The 20,572-nt window shown below is 36.5% G+C and overlaps 1 protein-coding gene and 1 pseudogene across 11 annotated transcripts in view; both read left to right on the top strand.

The window, feature by feature from the left end:
- LOC103499508 (ABC transporter A family member 1) overlaps positions 1-20,572 on the top strand; it is a 77,777-nt gene that overhangs the window by 20,496 nt on the left and 36,709 nt on the right. For all 11 annotated transcript variants that reach the window (XR_007822887.1, XR_539831.3, XM_008462526.3 and 8 more), the window contains 5 exons: positions 3,668-3,774; positions 6,477-6,539; positions 17,506-17,592; positions 18,530-18,628; positions 18,693-18,877. Coding sequence is in view for 9 of the 11 variants with exons in the window: in XM_008462526.3 (XP_008460748.2) it covers positions 3,668-3,774; positions 6,477-6,539; positions 17,506-17,592; positions 18,530-18,628; positions 18,693-18,877 (541 nt within the window). In the remaining 2 variants the exon portion in view is untranslated. The remainder of the gene's footprint in view (positions 1-3,667; positions 3,775-6,476; positions 6,540-17,505; positions 17,593-18,529; positions 18,629-18,692; positions 18,878-20,572) is intronic.
- On the top strand, positions 9,161-9,312 carry LOC127150792 (U1 spliceosomal RNA; annotated as a pseudogene).

Genomic DNA, 20,572 nt, shown 5'->3' with positions numbered 1-20,572 from the left:
CCTCGGAGAGTGAACATTCTGATATGGATCATGCTTTTTCGGTCCCTAAATTGTGCACAAATTCTTCAAAAGAAGTCACCAAGCAGGTGCCTCCGGCCTTCGGTTTGCCCTCTGTATGAATGATAATGAGTCATTGTTTCATCTCTTTCTGCTTTGCCCCTATTCCTCTTTTTGTTGGAACAAGTTCTTCTCCATCTTTGATATTGCTGGGGTTTTTGATGCCTCCCTCAGCTTCTCGGTGCTTTAGTTATTGGAGGGACCGCCTCTACCTAAGAAGCCTCGGCTGATTTGGTTAAATTTATTAAAAGTTCTTTTAGCGGAATTGTGGTTTGAACATAACCCATGGATCTTTACAAGAAAAGATCAAGCTCAGAAATTTTCATCTCAGTGCAATATAATACAGAAACTTGGTGCACTTTAAACTGGTTTTTTTTGCAAATTACTCCACCTAAGACCTTTCTCTCAACTGGGGGGTTTTTCTATCTCAGTCAGTCTCCTAGGCCTACTTCTGATGTGGTGTGCCCTGTCTGGACTTCCTTAGAGCTTATTCCAGTTCATGCTTTCTTTTCTACTTTCACAGTAGTATTTTGCTGTATTAAGAAAGCTCAGCCTTTGTACTGTTTTACATTGTGTTTCTGCCCTACTTTCTTTTCCAGTTTTTGGTGATTTTTTTAGATTTGTTGGAATAGGTTGGATTTCATTCTCATTGCTGTAATAGGCTAGTCTTATTTGGGATATGATGCTTTGGTGCTAAGGAGGTGTCAACCTAGTTGAGATGTCCAAGTGCACCTTCTGATCTTCCTAGTTTCTCTTTCACTTGTCTAGACTTCTTTATTACACTCTTTATATAATTCTCTTGTACATAGAGTTCTTATTTTAATAAAGAAGTTTATCTTCGTTTCAACATTAAAAAAAAAAAAAAAGGAAAGCTTGAAGTGTTAAAGGTGGGCAAAAACAGCATTTGTCTGACTGCCTTCAATTCGTTGATGACACATTAATTTTTCTTTTTGAAACGGAGACAAACTTCTTTATTAATAATGAGTTCTTTATTAATAATAAGAACTCAATGTACAAGAGAATTTTACAAAGAGTGAATTAAAGAAGTCTAAACAAGTGAGAAGAACTAGGGGATCAGAAGGTGCACCCGGACATCTCAATTAAGTAGACACCCCTTTAGCACCAAAGCATCATATCCCAAATAAGACTGGCCTATTACAACAATGAGAACAAAATCCAGCCTTTTACCATGAGAGCAGAATCCAGCCTATTACAGGAAAACTAAAAAATCACCGAGAACTATAAAAGAAAATATGGCAAAAATAGAAAGTAAGTGAGGACAATGGCTGAGCCTTCTTAGTACAACTAAGATACTACTGAGAAAATAAAAAAGAAAGCATAGAAATAAGCTCCAGGTAAGTCCAGATAGGAAACACCACTCTAGAAGTAGTCCTAGGAAACTGATTGAGATAGAAAAACAGCCCAGTTGAGACAAAGGTCTTGAGTGGAGTAATTTGCAAAATTCTTGTTTAAAGAGCACCAAGTTGCTGCATTACATTGCACTGAATTGAAAATTTCCGAGCTTGATCTTTTTTTGTCAAAAAAGATCCGTTGATTACGTTCAAACCACAATTCCGCTAAAAGAGCTTTTAATAGATTTAACCAAATCGTTCGAGGCTTCTTAGGAAGAGGCGGACCCTTCAATAGCTGAAGCACCGAGGAGCTGAGGGAGGCATTAAAGACCCAAGCAATAGCAAAGATGGAAAAGAAACTGTTCCAACAAAAAGAGGAATAGGGGCAAAGTAGGAAGACAACAATGACTAATTAGCAATCATATAGAGAGGGCAAACTGAAGGTTGGAGGCACCTGTTTGGGGATTTTTTTTGGAAGAATTTATGCATAATTTAGGGACCCGAAAAGCATGGTCCATATTAGAATGTTCACTGTCCGAGGGCAGCTTGATTTCATAGGGCTTTAAAGAGTTTTTTGTCCATTGAGGTGGCAGAATTCAGGTCGGCTGAGAGAGACTTAACAGAGAATCTACCTTACTGTCCAATTGACCAAACCTTGGAGTCATCAATGTCAAACACTTTTTCCTGTGCAAGAAGAGCTAATAAGGAACCGGAGGCTACTCTTTCCTCTTCTTTCAAGCTTCTTTTAAAGGAGAGGGTAGTATGATCCCAATGATCAGCAACTGAGCCTTGTGGTAATAGGACGATTCTTAAAAGCAAAGGAAAAAGTTTCTTAAGAGTAGAGGGACCGACCCAGAAATCTGTCCAAATACAAATTCTGTTGCCACTGCCAAGTTTAAAGAAAGCTAAATGCTCCACTAGCCTCTACATTCTAGAGATATTGACCCAAGGACTCCTTAGGCTATTTCCATATTTCCCCAAAGTGAACCAATCAAATGTATCTTTGCCATGGATACTACAAATAATTCTCCTCCATAAAGCTGAATCTTCCTTAGAATATCTCCAACCCCACTTAGCAAGCAAAGCTGAATTTTGAATTTTAATGCCCCCAGACGGAGACCATCTTTTAAAGGAAGGGAAGCCAAGCTCCATTTTACTAAATGATTGTTCTTGCCGCCAGCAAATCCTTCCCAAAAGAAGTTCCTCATGGTTTTTTCCAATGAAGTTGCCACATGAACTGGAATAAGGAACAAAGACAGATAGTAATTAGGAAGGCTGGCCAAGACAGCATTGCATAAGGTTTGCCTTCCTTCTCTAGAGATATTAAATCGCTTCCATCTGTCTTCCTTCTCTAGAGATATTAAATCGCTTCCGTCTGTCTAATTTCTTATGAATTCTATCAATGACTGGCTGTCAAAACTCCCTTTGCTGAGGGTAGCCTCCAAGGGGGAGACCTAAGTAGAGAATGGGTAATTTTTCTTCCTTGCAACCAAGACGAGCTGCTGTTTAAAACAAGTCATCATCACTTATATTTACACCACTAAGGGCTAATTTCTCCCAGTTAACCTTCTACCCCGAACACCATTCAAAGAGTCTAATGGCATCCTTTAACTTGAGAAGCATTTGATCATCATACTTGCAAAAAAGTAGGGTGTCATCAGCAAATTGGAGTAGGGGAAGATGGATTGAGTTCTTACCCACAAGAAAACCCTCATATTTCCCATTAAAGTGAATATTATCGATAATTGCTACTAAAACTTCACTTACTAGAAGGAAAAGGAAGGGAGAAAGGGGGTCCCCTTGGCGGATGCCTCTTGAAGCTATAATGCGGGCCCTTGGTTTCCCATTAGTGAATATTGAGAATTTAGGATTCTTTAAGCAACCCATCATCCAAGCTGTCCATTTGGTACGAAATTTTTTCAAATCTGTTATGGACTCAATCATCAGCCCTTACCAAATTTTTTCAAATCTGGCGCCAACGCTGGTGCTGACGTCGAATACCTCCCCTGAAGCGACAATGATTTTAAATTTGGACTCCAAGGAGAGCAGTGTGAACATGGTTGGATTCAAAGAGCCACACTTAAGGAGGAGAGAGAATAAGAACTTTAGTTTTGAAAGGAACAAGACAGGAACTTGAAGAGGCACTTTTAATGAGATTCTATCTGGAAGTTTGTCTCCGTTTCAATAAAAAAAATACTGTGCCTACGTAATTTTGTTTTAATGAATAGGATCACTGAATATTATTTTTTATTTTTCAGGGCATAATGGAGCTGGGAAGAGTACGACAATATCCATGCTTGTAGGTCTCTTTCCTCCTACTGCTGGGGATGCTCTTGTGCTTGGCAAGAATATTATAACAGATATGGTAAGTTGTGCTTTATGCCGTGAAATTCCTCTTATGAACATTTCTATCTAACTGTACGTTTTTGTGTCCATTTATAATTCTTCATAACTGCTCACAAAAAAAATACTGTTGATAATTGAGAAATACCACTTCTTTTATGTGTAATTGAAAATACTGAACACTTCAATTATTTAGGACCTAACCCTTTTTTTAGAATACCTTTTTTTAGAAAACATCTTTTGAACCTATTAAACAAGGTAGAAAATTAGTTATGTCACATTTTCTTAAATGGGGGAAAACATCCCCAGAACTACTACGATTTTAATTTATGGATATATCTCATTCGGGAATGGTCCATTTTTGAACATTATATATATATTGAAATGGTTGCATTTTTTTTTTTTTAACCTTGTGAACATTTTTTTTTTGAAAAGGAACTTTGAGAACATAGGTAAAATTAGTTTTGAATCGTATATTGCATGCACTATATAACATTGGGAAATTATTTAAATGACAGAACTTATGAAAATATAACAAAATATTATAGTCTATCTGTAATAGTAATTTTTCTTGGTTTATCTCTATCAGATAGATGCAGGTAGTAGTCTAATGTTGGTTTATCGTGGTCCATCATAGATGAACTGATATTTTGATATATTTTGTAAATATTTTGGTTCATTTTGCTATATTGAAGATAGTCCTATAAAATTTTCTTTCAAATTTGAGAATTTTTTCTTGTAGAAATTAATTTTCAAGTGGAACTTGTATATTTGAAAAGAAATTTACTGAACAAGAAACATAATTTCAGAATTTTATGTGCTTTTGTACCATCTACTATTGAAATCAGATGAAAGAAGAGGTAACGTTTTTCTGAATTTTGGAGATGTTGAATGTTTGGAACCCCTGATCAAAGGTCAAGGTGCCTTATTTATAAAACATTTCTCCAATCCAATCGGCTTGGCTGGTCTAAAGCAAGTTTTGGTTGATGAAGAGTAAGTTTTGGTTGATGAAGAGTTAGGTTCTTTCTGTTCCATATTAGAAGGGGCTTGTAAAGCTACCCTTGTAACCCAGAAACTTTTTCAAGAAATCCATTCACGTCCTGTTTGTTGATACTTCACAAAGAAAGCCAAATTCAGATTCCACCAGATTCTAAAAACACAGACTCCCTGACTGCTTTATTCCCGCCGATGATGGAAGATTTAAGGGCAATCGATCAAACTCATTCTTGTCGGAAGAGAGAGGTTAGAACGACACGTGGAGTTCTTGAAAGTAGTCCAAGGGTCGGAAATCCTCTTGGCATGAAAAGCCCCTCTCAAAATTTGCCAGTTGTAAGCCACCAGAAGGTAGTCCAAAAGTCACGGGCTGTTAAATAGCCATTTTTAAAGAGGGGAGAGAAAGAAAAAGGTCTCCAAAAGTGGAAAAATGTATGGGAAGTAGAAAAGCAGCCTTTAGAGAGGAAGGAGAATTTTTGGCTGAACATACTTTATTGCCAATTGGAATTCCAAGCATCAGTACAGATGGAAAGGCAGGTCTTTGCAAGTCACTTCCCTCATCCTCGTCAAAGTCTTTTGCTTTCATCCCCATTGCAGATTCTGTACCCTAAGTCCCCTTTGTAAAAGCGCATCTGCCAACTCTTCCTCTGCTGCACTTTCTTCTTCTTCCCTCTCTTCCTCAACCAAATCTGGGTCAAAGGCCAAGTCTAAAAACATCCAAAATCAAGGGTTCTCCCCCATCCCTTCAAGACTTTTCCAAAGCATTTTGTTAGAAGGAAAAGGGTTAAGGAGGCCTTCTAAAAGAAGTTTACAAAAGAAAAAATGAATTTTGATCAGAATCCAGATTTTTTGAAAGCAAATTGTGCCCTTTTGCAAGCCCCTTCTCAATCAAACAAGTCAGTTCCTCAGAGATCATTTCATTCTCATTTTAGATACTTAGTTTCTCTTTACCTAATCAAATGTAAAATTTTTGAGAGTTTCTCATACCCAAACTCCATTAGCTTAACGAAAGAAAAGTGTCTCAGATTTAGACTCTCTCTATTAGTGTGAGTAGAGAGGAAGCCCAACATATTCCAAAAACATTGAAGAAGGATGACCAGTCGATTAAGGATCCTTTAGAATTTGATTTCAATACCTTGTTTCAAACAAAGGAGGATCTTGAAACATGCCACAGGAAGCAGCCCTTCAATTCCTACTCAATTTATAGAAGATGCCCATATTTGTTCAGACCTTTTTCTAAATATTACAATAGAAAGAGAACCTCCTTCATCAATAAGAGGTCATCTATAGTTTACACTGACCTTTTGGAGGAACATTGTGTAATGGTGCAAGTGTCTACTCTTCACATCAAAAGGTCGGTCCACTCACAATCTTGATGTGATACAATGTTAAAACACAAATCAAACCAATCAGCTTGTTACAGTAAATTTAATCTTCAATTAATATTTTAATATTATGACGAGAGACATTGAACACATTTTTATTTGTATCAAACAGAAGTTTCTTTTCGTAAACAAAATGGTGGTGTGTTTGCTACCATTTTCAATACATCAGTTTTGCTCCCGTTTGAATACATGGTCAGTCCGTTGGTAGATCCTTCTGCCTTTCAGTCTCTTTTCTAAACTATTACGTCATATCTTTTTTGGAATATGATGATTTTGTTATTGACATTGTTGTACAACATGTATTTTCTCCAATCTTCTAACTTATTTTGGTTAACTTTTTCTGTAGGAAGAGATACGGAAAGGGCTGGGTGTGTGTCCCCAAAATGATATTCTCTTCCCAGAGTTGACTGTAAGGAAAAATATTAGCTTATTGTTTTGTCACTACCAACATATGAAGTTTATTATTATGTTTTAATGAGTTTTAAGTGCTTACATTCTTCACTTCACAAAATGTGCAACCCTTGTAATATACAAGGAGAGAAGTGTCAAACTTGATGTGGCTCCTCCGTCCGTCGCAGAGGCCGTTTGTGGCTTTCAAATATGTTAAGTTGTTGCCAAAGATGAGTGAGTTGGTCGAAGTAATGAGTAACTTGCTTTTCCTCTTGCCTTAACTCATCGAGTTTGCCTTCAATTTCAAGGATTCATAAGTATTTTCTTGTCAGAGTAAGTTCCAGGATTTGCTTTACAAATTTCACTAGCAGTTGGGAAGCACAGAAATCCTTGGCCAATTTTTGTTGCCATGGAGTTGATTAGCCATGACATAACCATATTATTTTTCAACTTTTAACATGAGTATTTCTTATTTTTGATCAACTTGGTTCGAGACCGGAGTCTTGCATGATAGGCAGCCTTCCTTTCCTTTTCATCGTATAAACATTATAACAGTTTATCACCGAGGATGATAAATGCTTCTATTTAGTTTGTGAGTAACTGGACTTCGGTACTAGTGATTTCGAGATGCCATTGCATACGTAGAATTTAAAGTCTGTAAACAAAGTGAAGAGAAATTTCATACTACTAGTGTAGTTGGTGTTCCTTACAAACAGGAAAAAAAAAAGTGGTATGAAGTTATTGAAATCTTGCAAGAAACTTGTGATTTCTTTCCAGTCATCAAAAACAAAAAGTCTTGATATGATCCATAAATTATTGAAATCTTCCCGAAGGACGTCATCACTTTTTCTAACCCAGTATTGATGCGTATTCAGGTTTTCAAGATGAGAAGTAGAAAGGGACTCCTGGCCAGGCTCTACAGAGCTTTGTGACTCAGTGCTCTCTTTTTTGTTAAGTGAAACAGAGGAGTTAAAAGAGCCGTGAGACTTCACCTTGTCTGCATAGCTAGGACTGGGCTTCTTCACATGTCTCACCTTGTCTGTATAGCTAGGACTGTGCTTCTTCACTTGAATACGGGGGCTTGGAGCCTGTTGTAAATCGGATTGCCAAGATTGATATTCATATTTCAGTAAGAAGCTTTTCAACATTTTCAAGAAAGAAACCCGGCCCTGTTTTGCATCCCCTGGGAACACATGAAGGAAGGAAGGTTTTCTAGAACAATCTCGCATAACACATCTTAGAATCCATCCTTAATTAGCTTTAAATTTCGTCAATCTCGTAGAACCACTCTTGTCCATGCTGTTTCTAAGGAAGTATTTTTGCACCGGAAGCGGTATGAGTTCGGAGAGTCTATGAACCAAATTAGTTGTTTCTTTGTAATTTGCAGGATTTTTCTGAAGTCTACCTCTTCAATTTTTGGAAAATCCATTTTCGACCAAATACAATAGTAAGGTTCAGCGATCTTGGAGCTTTTCACTTCTATTTTGTTGTTGATGAATTTGTCTTGATATTTGCCGGAGAATTTGGGTACCGAGAAGAGGGAGAGGTCGAGGGGAGGAGGGAGGAGAGAGTGGGGAGAACTTACCTTTTTTGCCTAAGACCATAAAAAGATTTCTTCTATTTGCAAATTTTACTAAATCCAAGCTCCTTTTCAAAGTTTGATGGCAAGCTCATAATGACCTCTTCCACGAGATCACCATTCAGAATGACATTAACGGCAAGAGACAAAAGAGCTCTAATAAATTAATGGCAAGGTGGTAAAGTGACCAATCTAAATTAACGGCAAGAGACAAAAGAGCTCTAATAAAGTTAGTTTTTGCAACAAGAGAAAATGTTTCTTGATAATCAATTCCGTATGTTTGAGTGAATCCTTTAGCTACTAGTCTAGCCTTGTATCACTCAACACTACCGTTAACATTACATTTTATGGTAAACACCCATTTACAACCACTGGTTTATTATTTCTAGGCAACTCTACTATTTCCCAAGTTCCATTTTGTTTTAAAGTATTCATCTCTTCCATAATCGCTAATTTGCAATTCGGATCATCTAAAGCCTCATGTATATTCTTTGGAACAAACATGTCATATATCCTTCAGCAAAGGTCCCACAGTGGTTGTTCCAAATTCCTTCAGCAACAGGTCAATATCCCTATGTATATTCTTTGGAACAAACATGTCATATATCCTTCAGCAAAGGTCCCACAGTGGTTGTTCCAAATTCCTTCAGCAACAGGTCAATATCCCTTGTTTCTTTAGAGTCCTTAGCTCCTATTCCTTCTGTCGTTCTCGTGCCCACCATCTTCTCCTCTTGAAAACTTTCAAGCTTCTCCTCTTCCTTAGTCTCAGGTCCTTCATCTCTTTCTTCTTCAGCCAGATCAGTGTCCAGAGCGAGATCCAAAAGACATTCAGAAGAAAGATATTTCCTGCACCTCCTTGAAGCGTTCCTAGAGCACTTTGTTAGAAGAAAGAGAGCAAAGGAATTTTCAAAATAAAAAATTTCCAAGGCCAAGTTACTTCCATATTTCAAGCTTTGACATCTTGGAAGTTAGTTGTGCCCAAATACAAGTTCCAGTCCTTTCTTCCAAGTCAGATTGACATTCTTATCAGTTTTCACAGTTTAAGTACTCTGTTTTTTCTTATACTTACCTGGACGGGATCAATGGGTGATCACTAAGGTCTATGTCCTAAGTTGGTGTGACCTCCATTGCACTTTGGAGGCTTGCCCACTTAAGGTCTCCCCACGTGGCAGAGCCTACGTCGTTATTTGTTCTTGTGAGGGGCTTCCCCACTATTACAGCAAACCAAAGGCAGAAATCCAGAAGCATTGGGTCATCAAAAATTTGAAGGTAGTTTCTGCTAATTTCGAATAGTTGTGGATTGTGACTAAGCTTTTTGCTTTCGATGATTGGAGCAGAATTTGCAAAACGTTGGAGACAGAACTACAAGTTAAGGTTATGTTAAATCCTTTGTTTGATGAAAATGCTCTAATTAGTCTAGATCAAGGCCAAATCAAGGATCACATAAGGGGAGAAGGGGGTTGGCAACCGAAGCGTTCTTTCCACCTCAAATTTGAAAAATGGGATAAAATTAAACATAGCAGACCAATTGTGACAAAAGGACTTGGAGGTTGGCTAAAAATCAATAATCTTCCTTTAGATTATTGGAGTAGCAGAACTTTCATGGTCATAGATCACTTTGGGGGGCTTGAATCCATTGCCTTACTATCAATCTCTTAAATCATAGAGAAGAAAAAATTTAAGTCAAAAGAAATCTATGTGGCTTTATTCCTTCAACAATAGAAATCAAAGACCTGAGACGAGGTAATACTTTTTTGCACTTTAGGGATATTGAACAAATGAATCCGCCGAAGTTGATAAAAAAAAATTAGTGGTCGATGATTTTAAAAATCCCATAGATCTTTTACGTATCAAAACAACGTTATTTGATGAAGAGGAAGACCCTATAGGATTCCCCCCGTCCAAAATGTTCCTAAATCCACCTTCAAAGCACTATCATTGCAAGAAACCCATTTGAAGCCTTGAAGATTTTTTTCAATTAGTTGTTGGGGCTAGAAAAGGAGAGGGAGATGTTTAGGTGTGTAGACGCAGCATTAATGGAGCCGTTAAATGAACAGTCACACTTAATTAATCTCACCAAGCCCAAAACAGCTTTAACTTGGTGGGCCCCACTTTTATCAAAAAACAGAAATATAAAGAGTCAGGTAATGCAAGGTTCTCTTCTGCCTCAAATTACTCGGCCAGTCCTGCCAGCTCACATCAGATTTTCAAATTTCCCTCCAATAAAATTGATCATACAGTTGGTGCTGCCTCTTCTTCCACCACGGAAGGAACCCCAAAAAATCATTAGATTAAGCAAAGGAAAGAAGATTAAAATTTCCCCAAAAGTACCATTGTAACAGTTTATTAGAAAGCACACATCGCACACATTATTTGGATAATGCCTGGACAGCTTTACTAAAGTCTGAAGCTCTTGCAACATATTCCTTTAATGATCTGGAAAAAGAATTTAAAAAGAATCAGCCAAGCAAGGCCTCTTTATCATAAGAAAATCCAGAACTCTTGAAAATTTGTGCCTCAAAATTCAATTAGTCTCAGATAATATCAAGTCTGTTTCTCCCCTCCTCGCTTCTGTTTGTTTTAATTACTCAAGCTTTATTGATTCTAACACTAGTCACTTTATTATGAGGACTTCCATGCCATTCTATTAAGTCAGTACAGAAACTCTCAAATACAGAAATTATCTTCCCTTATAGTGTCAGCAGTGAATATTCTCTGGGTTTAACTCACATTCAAGAAGAAAATGCAAATGTTGAAGTTGAAGCAGTGGACCTGATTTCCCATTTCAAAGTGGAAGGTGGTGATTTTAGTAATTTCCCTTGCTTCTCCCCGATCAAATTAGCAGAAATGCCAGAGGAATTGTTGCCCATTATTAACGACTGTGAAGTTGTGTTTGTTTAAGTAAGTTTGTGTAATTCATATGTTCAAAATTTTCACCCATGAAGATCATTTTTTGGAAAACAAGAGGTCTAAAAGACCCATCCAAACGTTATGCTCTTAAGAAGTTTATAAAAAATCATCACCCGAACGTGGTATTGATTCAAGAATCAAAAATGGAAATTCTATAATTAAATTTGATTAAAACAATTTGGAGCTTTATGGATATAAGGCTGGGAATTAGTTGATTCATTTTGTGCATCCGGAATGCATTCTTACTTTATGGGATAAAAGTAAAATCACAGTCATGGAAACCATAAGAGGGCGATATTCCCTCAATAAAATTTGTAACTTTGTGCAAGAAGAGTTGTTGGGTTACCAATGTTTATGGTCCGTGTGGTTATAGAGAAAGGAAACTTGTTTGGCCAGAATTACAAACCATCACAGTATACGGAGAAGAGGCTTGGTGTTTGGGAGGATACTTTAATATCACCCTATGGGCATATGAGAGGTTTCCAGTTGGCAAAATCCCAAGAGGGATGAGACATTTCAATAACTTTATAGATTTTGCCAATTTAATGGAAATTCCCCTTCAAAATGGTGGCACTGTTGCAAGATCTTTGCTGGACAAATTTTTTATCAACAGTAAATTGGATGATGAATTTGAGAACTCAAGAGTGACCCATAAAGCAAGGATCTTCTCCGATCACTTCCCTTTATTGTTAGAGGCAGGTGCAGTATTATGGGGGCCGTCCTTGTTCAGATTTTGCAATAGTTGGTTGTTGATAAAAGAGTGCAACATAGTCATTGAGGAAGTCTTGAAAAGTGCCCCAGGCATTGGGTGGGCTGGTTTCATTCTTCATGAGCAGCTTCGTAAAGTTTAACTTGCTTTTAAAAATTGACATGCTTTTCATTTGATTGATCTAAAGCAGAAAGAGGAAAGGCTTTGGAGAGAGAAATTAGTGATGGGCTTGCAGAGAAATCAGCGATGGGCTTGCAAAAAGAGTTTGTCTGAATGAAGTGGAATTGACTCACATATCAGCCATCCAAATAGAATTGCTATGTATTTACAGAACTGAAGAAAGAAACTTTATACAGAAAAGTAAACTAAACTGGCTTACTATAGGAGATGAATATAAAGGCTTTTTTCACAGATTCCTTAATGCAAAAAGAGGAAAAACCTAATCATAGAATTGGTGGATGAGCAAGGGGTGATAACGAAGTCTTGTCGTGACATTGAAAGGGTTATATTGGGGTTCTGTGAAGGTCTTTATAAAAGAATTTTAGGAGTCAGATATCTTCCTTTTATGGCAGATTGGTCTTTTGTCTCTATTTCTCAAAATTTATCACTAGTCAATAGCTTCTCAGAGGTGGAGGTTTTCAAGGCAATTAAAGCTCCTGGACTGGATGGCTTTACCATAGAATTTCTAGTGAAACATTGGCAAAATCTTAAAGAAAGTTTCAAGAGATTGTTTGATGACTGCCACATAAATGGAAAGCTTAATGTTTGCATTCAAGAGAACTTCATTTGCTTAATTCGGACCCATTAGTTTCACAACCATCACCTACAAGGTGGTTGCCAAGGTTCTAGCAAATAGGCTCAAAGGGGTTATGGATTCAATAGTCAGCCCTTTTCAAAGCGCTTTCATTGAAGGTAGACAAATTTTAGACCTCATTCTTATAGCAAATGAAGCCGTAGAAGATCATCGTGCCAAAAAGAAAAATGGGTGTATTTTGAAACTATACCTTGAAAAAGCCTTTGATAGGGTTGATTGGGGCTTCCTTGAAAAGGTTTTGCACCGTAAGAAGTTTAGCCCAAAATGGATTTCTTGGATTATGGCTTGTATAAAAAATATCAAGTCCTCCATTTTCATCGACAGTAAACCAAGAGGAAGGATAGTGACTTCAAGGGAAATTCGTCAAGGTGATCCTCTTCCCCCTCTGCTAGTCAGTGAAGTACTAGTAGGAGTAATAAATAAGCTGCATTTGAATGGTCATTTTGAGGGTTTTTTTTGGTGGGAAAAGACAAGATACACATCCCCATACTTCAGTACACCAATGATACCATTTTGTTCTGTAAAGATGATGAAAGCATGCTACTTAAGCTCAAGGAGACCATTAATCTGTTTGAATGGTGCTCGGGTCTGAAAGTGAAATGGGAAAAATCAGCATTAAGTGGAATAAATTTGGGGTTTGATGAGCTTTCTTGCATGGTTGGAAAATTGGGTTGTAAAACGGAAAAGCTTCCATTTTTGTACTTGGGTCTTCCATTGGGAGGATATCCTAGGTAGAAATTGGTAGCCAGTTGTAGACAGAGATTACAAAATATTGGATAAATGGAAAAGGTTCAATATTTCGAGAGGTGGAAGACAAATTCTTTGCAACTCAGTATAGCTAGCCTCCCAACTTACTACCGGTCCATCTTTGCCATTCTAGAAAAGGTAATTTCTGATTTTGAAAAGCTAATTAAAAAATTCTTTTGGGAGAGGAATTCGGTTAGCAAGATCAATCATTTGGCTTCCTGGAAAAAGGTCAAGCCTTGTCAATTAGATGGGGGGCTAGGTTTGGGCGGCTTAAAAAGTAAAAACAAGGCCCTCCTTGCTAAATGGGGCTAGAGGTTTTTGAAAGAAGATTCTACGTTGTGGCGGCAAGTAATTAAAAGTATCCATGGGTGCCAAAGTTTTGATTGGTAGACTCTAAACTAATCAGGAAACAACCTGGATCAGTATCTCTAGAGAATGGGAAAAGGTGGATGAGTTGGCAGCTTTCGAAACAGGGAACGAAAGGCGTAGCTTTCTGGATAGATTCGTGGGTTGGTGACCTCCCTTTTGAAATCTCAGTTTCCAAATCTGTTCAGATTAGTTGAGTAGCCCAATGATTCAGTTGCTGCCCATTGGGATTATGTCTCTAATCCTTGGTCATTGGTCTTTCGTAGATTGCTAAAAGATGAAGAAATCAAAGATTTCTGAAGGCTATTAACACACTCATATCTTTGAAAGGTCTAATAGATTTGGATGATAGGAGAGTTTGGTCATTAGAATTCTCGGGCCATTTTTCAGTTAAGTCCCTTTCGAAGCACCTCTCTCCCTCTTCTCCTTTGAAAAAAGATTGCTTTAAAGCACTTTGGAAAACCAGCGGTCCAAAGAGAATAAATGTCCTGGTTTGGATTATGGCCACTGTTTTGAGACTATGCAAAGGAAGCTTCCTAATATGAGTTTGTTGCCATCAGTGTGCCCCCTTTGCTTGAGAGACTACGTGCTCCTAATACACTTGTTCATTTTCAGTCCCTTCTCATCTAAATGTTGGTTTAGCATATTTTCTATGCTCAAAACAGCTTGGGTCTTTGATGGTTTGCTAAGTATCGATGTGTTCCAATTATTGAGGGGCCCTATTTATCGAAAAAACCTTTTCTAATTTGGGTTAACTTGATAAAAGCGCTTCTACTAAGATTTTGTTTGAACGCAACCAACGCATCTTGCATGATAAAAAAAGGGTTTAGGTTGACATTGTAGACACTTCTAAAAGAAATGCTACAGCTTGGTGCTCTTCAAATGCAAAATTCAAAGATTACTCCGTACAGGATTTTTGCCTTAACTGGACTGCCTTCATCTTAAGAGATTCAACACAGCTTTCCTTGTTTGCTAGTTCAGAGTTTGTGCTTTTGTAGTTTGGACGGGCTTTAATATGTATTTCTACTGTTGAGTTATTACTTTTCAACTTTGTTTCTGTTTACCATAGGTAGCTTATATTGTTATCTTGGTCATATCATGACCTTAGTATTGTTCTTGTATTTTGGATATGATGAGGGTGCTAAGGGGGTGTCAACCTAGTTGAGATGTTCGGATGCACCTATTGATCCTCTATCTCCCCCATTTCTATGCTTCTCTATTATTCTCATTGTATAACTCTCTTGTACTTTGAGTTTATTAATAATAAAGAAGCTTGTATGTCATAAGGAGAGAAGGGTTTTCTTAAATACCCATTACAATGAAGGAAAAAATAAATTTGGCAAATATAATACAACCAATACAATAAAATATAATACAAAAAAGGAAATAATCAGCATAAAAAATAAGTATCTGAACCATAATAAGTAAAATACAGTAATTATAGCCTTCCTATGATTTTCAACGATTGGAAGACCATCATTATCTAGTTTCTTTTGGGGAAGGTCCTCTTGTTCCTTGGCCTTAGGTTGTTCTCTTTTGTTATATGAATATACATGTTTTTTATAAAAAAAACAATAATAAGTATATACAAATATAGAAATTCCAACATTTATATCTCATATAAACAATAAAAGAAAAAAGAACTCTAATGGTGGTAGATGGAAAGATAACATCAATGAGCTTCCATTGTTAAATCCCTCTCGACCCAGCTTTACTTATTATGCACACAATCTTCTAAAACTAATATTTTCAATATTTTCAAAACAACATTAAATACAAAATTGTATATAAATAAAAAAAAACCTACCAATAAGGAAAAAGAGTTTACAACATTAATGATGAATATACTCATAATATACGTCTAATATTATTATAATATAAATGAAATTCAATGCAGATAATCAAAAATTGATAAACAAAGAGCACAAGCTAACAAAGAAATTAAATGCAATGGGAGCTTCCTCCTTTAATTCAGAGTACAATTCTAAGGTTTTTTGTGTGCTTCTTGGTGAAAGATTTTCTTTTTAACCTATGTTTTGCATTTGTTGTGTTTGACTCCTATAGTTTTCTTTTATTTACCTTGGGACAATAGTCCCTTTTCATCATATTGAAGAATTAAATTTTTGTTTTTGTTTCAATAATAAGGTACACTTTAGCACGATCCATATAAGTTTATCGACATGTTTAAGGTTTTTAGATTTTTATAAAGCTGAGTAGACTTCCTCATCCATAGGAGAGGATGAGAAGAGATGCTTGCATAATGACGTTATTAAACCACCACTTCACCCAAAAACTTAAGCTTGTGGTTGAACGCAAATTTAATTATATTACTAACACTCTCCCTCACTTGTGGGTTGAAATATTTGAAAGGCCCAACAAGTGGAAATCAATTTTAATTGGGAAGGAAACGACAATGCAGTGACTTGAACACATGATCTTCTAGGCCACCTGCTCTGATACTATATTAAACCACCAATTCACTCAAAAGCTTAAGTTTGTGGTTAAAGGCAAATTTAATTATATATTACTAACCGACGTAACTAGAAGATTTCTGTATGGTGGAAATGCTCCTTCTTACTATCGAAGACTGTTTTCTGACTCTAGGCTTTCTTGTTTTTACCTTTTATTTGACGAAAATGCTATTAGTATTGACTGTAAGTAAAGAAAAGGAAGAAGCTCCCTTGGCGGCGAAGACGAGAAAAGCTACTAATAGAGTGCCAAGGGCGAAGAAAGTTGACCGAGAATACAGGGACCTAGAGATCGAGTTCTACTTTTCATGGGCTAAAGGGTTGGAGGGCACTGACTGAGGAAGAACGAGTCCATTATTCCACAAAGCTGATTATTGAATAAAGAAGGGTAACAAAGGTAAGAGGGCACCTGAAAGAAGGGCGAACATTGGTTCTAAGGCAGGTCTGAAATGGAAGCTAAGGTTTCTACCAAAGAGGATGTTGAAATTGTCAACTCGACACTCAAGGGTCTTTGGGCGGCCAGTTTCCCTTGCTTGAACAACTCTTATTTATTCATTAATTCGGAACAAGTAAGATGAAAGAAATAAGGATGAAGAAGTCCGTAACCCACTACATAGTATATTCTCGAAGAGCTGAGAATATCAGCTCGTACAAACTCGACTTGAGGAAGATCATAGAGAAGTTTCCGATCTTGCTATCACAGATGCCACCAAAACCGCGAACTAAGATATACTTGCACAAAGAAGCTCCCAAGTGTATTCCTCTCTTTTACAGGGAGAGGACAAAGGGTGAAACGGATGAAAAGGCTTCTTTCATCTCTTTCTCTTCCATTCATTCTTCAAGGTAATTCAACAAAAGTCTCTGTTTGGCCCAGTAAAGGTAGCCTAAGACCGAGTTTATGATGTATTCATCTCTATTCATTATCTTAATTATCAGCGCTCACTCGTAATGTTGAGAACTGTACCGGATGAGGGGTCGAAGCAAGAACAACTGCAAAGTAGGGCCAGAACATATTAGGATTAGGGTAAATTGGGTTATCTTGGTCAAATCCTTGATTAGTTAAGATTAGGGTTAGAATTAGTTTTCTTGCTTTGTTAGGATTAGGATTAGTTCTTTTGCTTATTAGGTTTAGGATTAGTTTTCTTCATTAATTAAGGTTTTGATTAATTTGTCAATAGACAATTGGCTCTTTTTGTATTCATAACTTTTGATTTATAATAACATTTTGATTGATTCTTTGAGAGAATTCTTCACACCATCTGACCCTAATCCTACTGCATCATTATATCCATGGTTCTACATTTTAGCTGTCTCATCTCATTCTCGTGACATAGTTTAATGGTTGGTATTATTTTTTTTATTGGATGAATCTGATTTCATTACTTCGTCCAGGTACGAGAACATTTGGAAATATTTGCCACATTGAAAGGAGTAAAAGAAGATTTTTTGGAAAGGACTGTCGTTGATATGGTTAATGAAGTAAGAACTTTTAGGTGTTGCTTGAACATGCTTCTATTGGAATGGCATACGTATTCTCTACCTTTACATCCTTTGATGGAAATGACCATGGAAATTTTGTGCGTGATTTGATGTATAATTTTTGCTATTATTTTTCGTATCATACTTCATAGCATAAATTTTTTCAATACTTTCTAAAGCTATTCATGGTCAATAAAATCAATTTTATCATTACATGCTGACCTTGTGTGACCTTGTATACTTCTAAGAGTTGGCGTAAAAAATATGGTAACATTTCTTTTTCCCTTTTTCTTAGATTGTTAAGACAAGAGTGTTCTACTTCCATTTTCATAATAATTTATAAGCACTATGAGAAGAATGGACTATTTGCATGTTGTAGAACTTAGTTTTGGTCACCAACGGAGAAATACTAAAATTTCAGAATCCTTGATAAATGAAATATTTAAAAACATAGGAAAGAATATATACATTAACATCAAGCGAGGGAATTAATGTCAAGTTGCCCATTAAGTTGGAGTAGTTGAAAAGTTCTAAGAAGTGTTGCTGAATAGTCGCTTCCTTTGAGGAACTTTTTTTGACAAAAAATTGCTATTTTCCCCTGCTTTTCCATACGAAGCAACAGTCTTAAACAAGATTCTTCAAGTACATCGTCATGATGTGAGTAATATTTTGAAGATGTTGCAATAAAGCGATTCTTTATTTCCTCGTTACTCGGGTTTTCAGTCCCAGAACATTATGGTTTTTTTAATAGAATGAGAATGAATACTACCCCAGCCCTGATCTTTTGTATGAATAGTCAAAACTTTACAATTTTCCTACTTCTACTATGAGAAAATAATAAGCCTTTTAGTATTAGTATTATTATTATTACCTCTGTATTTCTTGGTTCATCGGGATCGGCTTGAGAGTTGAACTGTATTTCTATCCTTGTGGGCAGGTTGGCCTGGCTGATAAAATTAACACTCCTGTCAATGCTCTTTCTGGTGGCATGAAGCGGAAACTATCCCTAGGAATTGCGTTGATAGGGGACAGCAAGGTGTTAAATTAAGCTACAGTATGTTCTCAATCATTCCTACATGTCTAATATTTTAATGTTGCAGGTTATCGTGCTTGATGAGCCTACAAGTGGAATGGATCCATATTCTATGCGCTTGACATGGCAATTAATTAAAAAGATAAAAAAAGGTAGGATCATATTGCTAACAACACACTCGATGGATGAAGCTGATGAACTGGGAGATCGGATAGCCATTATGGCTAACGGATCTCTAAAATGTTGTGGAAGGTATAGCCTCTTGAAAGATGACAACTCCATAGGTTTTTCTTTTTTTTTTTTTTTTTTTTTTTTTTTTTTTTTAAGGGAAACAAATCTCTAATAAGTGAGACTAAAGCTCATTAGTACAAGAGGTTTATACAGTGAGCAAAAAAAGAAATTTCTGATCAGCAGATGTACCTAGATATCTCAACTAGGTTGACACCCCCTTGACGTCCTCTGCATGTCCAAACAAAACTAAGAAAAAACCTGTGAAGGAAGGCAACCATACTGCCTTGACGACTCCATAGTTATTTTGACAAAGATTTAAATACATCAGGATTGAAAGCATGTTGACATTGACATTACACTTTACATGTACTCCTCTTTTTACTTTGGTTTTGGGTTTGTTTTCATGCGGCTGTATGTCGCTGGACTATTTGGTTTCTATATCTTCTCTTGGAATTTTTGCATCTGGGATATGATGATGGCACTAGGGGCTGTCAATCTAGTTAAGATTTTTGAAAGCGCCTCCTGATCCTCTCTCTCTACTTGTTTGGCTTCTTTGTTGTTCTCCGTGTATAATTCTCTTGTTTTTTGAGTTCTATATTAATAAGGAAGCTTGTCTCCTTTATTTTTTTAAAAAAAATCCCGAAAGATTTATAGTTTCTAATCATTAATATTAAAAAACCAATGCAAGAAAGGAAAGAAGAGTAAAATCAATAATTTGGTTTTTCTGAGAAGGATACTGACTTTTCATCCAGAAAATGAAAAAAAGACTAATGCTTTAAAGTAAATTTGGAAATTAGTAAAAAAGAGTTAACTGAAAAACAAAAATCATCCTTTTTGATTGTTTGTAGGTCGTTTTCACATTTTTATTGCCCGAGTTTATCTTTGTTTAGTTTGTTTTGATGCTATTGTATTTTTCTTATTTTGCTCTTTTTTTTTTGAACGAAAACGAGTCTCTTTATTAATGATAATGAGACTAAAGGTTAAAATACAAGAGTATTATACTAAGAGCAAAAAGAACGGAGGAAAATACAAGCTAAAACTTGAACAAAGACTATACTTGGGTTATATATGATGGAAACCTGAAAATGAACTGAAACAGAAAATAACGAGCTAATCAAAGCCACTAGAAGACAATACATCCATAAAATGTTAAATACAAAGCAAAACTTAAACTCTCTCAAAATAGCCCACTCGAATCTAAAAGCTTGCCCATCCAAATCTTCAAGATGAAAGGGGAAAGGGAAAGCCAAGAAGCTTCTCAAACTATTGTGCTAATGCAATCCAATGCCCTGAGGAACTCGAAGCAATCTGTAAGACCTCCTATTATTAATGTGTATAAGAGGAGGGGTAAGAAAGGAAAGTTACATGACAGCAAGGAGGAAAGAGAGAATGGAAATGAAATAGTGGGTTAGTGGAGCAGCAAGTGGGCCCTACAGGATCATATTGTTTGTCCTATTCGGCCAAATGTCTTATAAATAGCAAGGGGAGGGTAGCATTCTAGGTATGAGAGATTTATGAAGAATGTTTTGAGAAGGAAGAGAGATTGGCGGCTGGGGAACCCTACCTTAGCCTAGGAGAATAGGTTGGTTGGTTCTTTACTGTTTTCCTTGTTTTATTTCCTAGTTATTTCTATCATATATCTTGTATCTACTGTTTTTGGCAATATAAATATATAAACACAGAGTGCTGCCTCTGTTTTTGCCCTTGAGTTAGTAA

Source organism: Cucumis melo, chromosome 8, assembly GCF_025177605.1.
Source record: "Cucumis melo cultivar AY chromosome 8, USDA_Cmelo_AY_1.0, whole genome shotgun sequence".
In the NCBI taxonomy this organism is placed as follows: Eukaryota; Viridiplantae; Streptophyta; class Magnoliopsida; order Cucurbitales; family Cucurbitaceae; genus Cucumis; species Cucumis melo.
The sequence above is the reverse complement of the archived record's forward strand: the minus strand, read 5'-3'. Positions and strand labels throughout refer to the sequence as shown.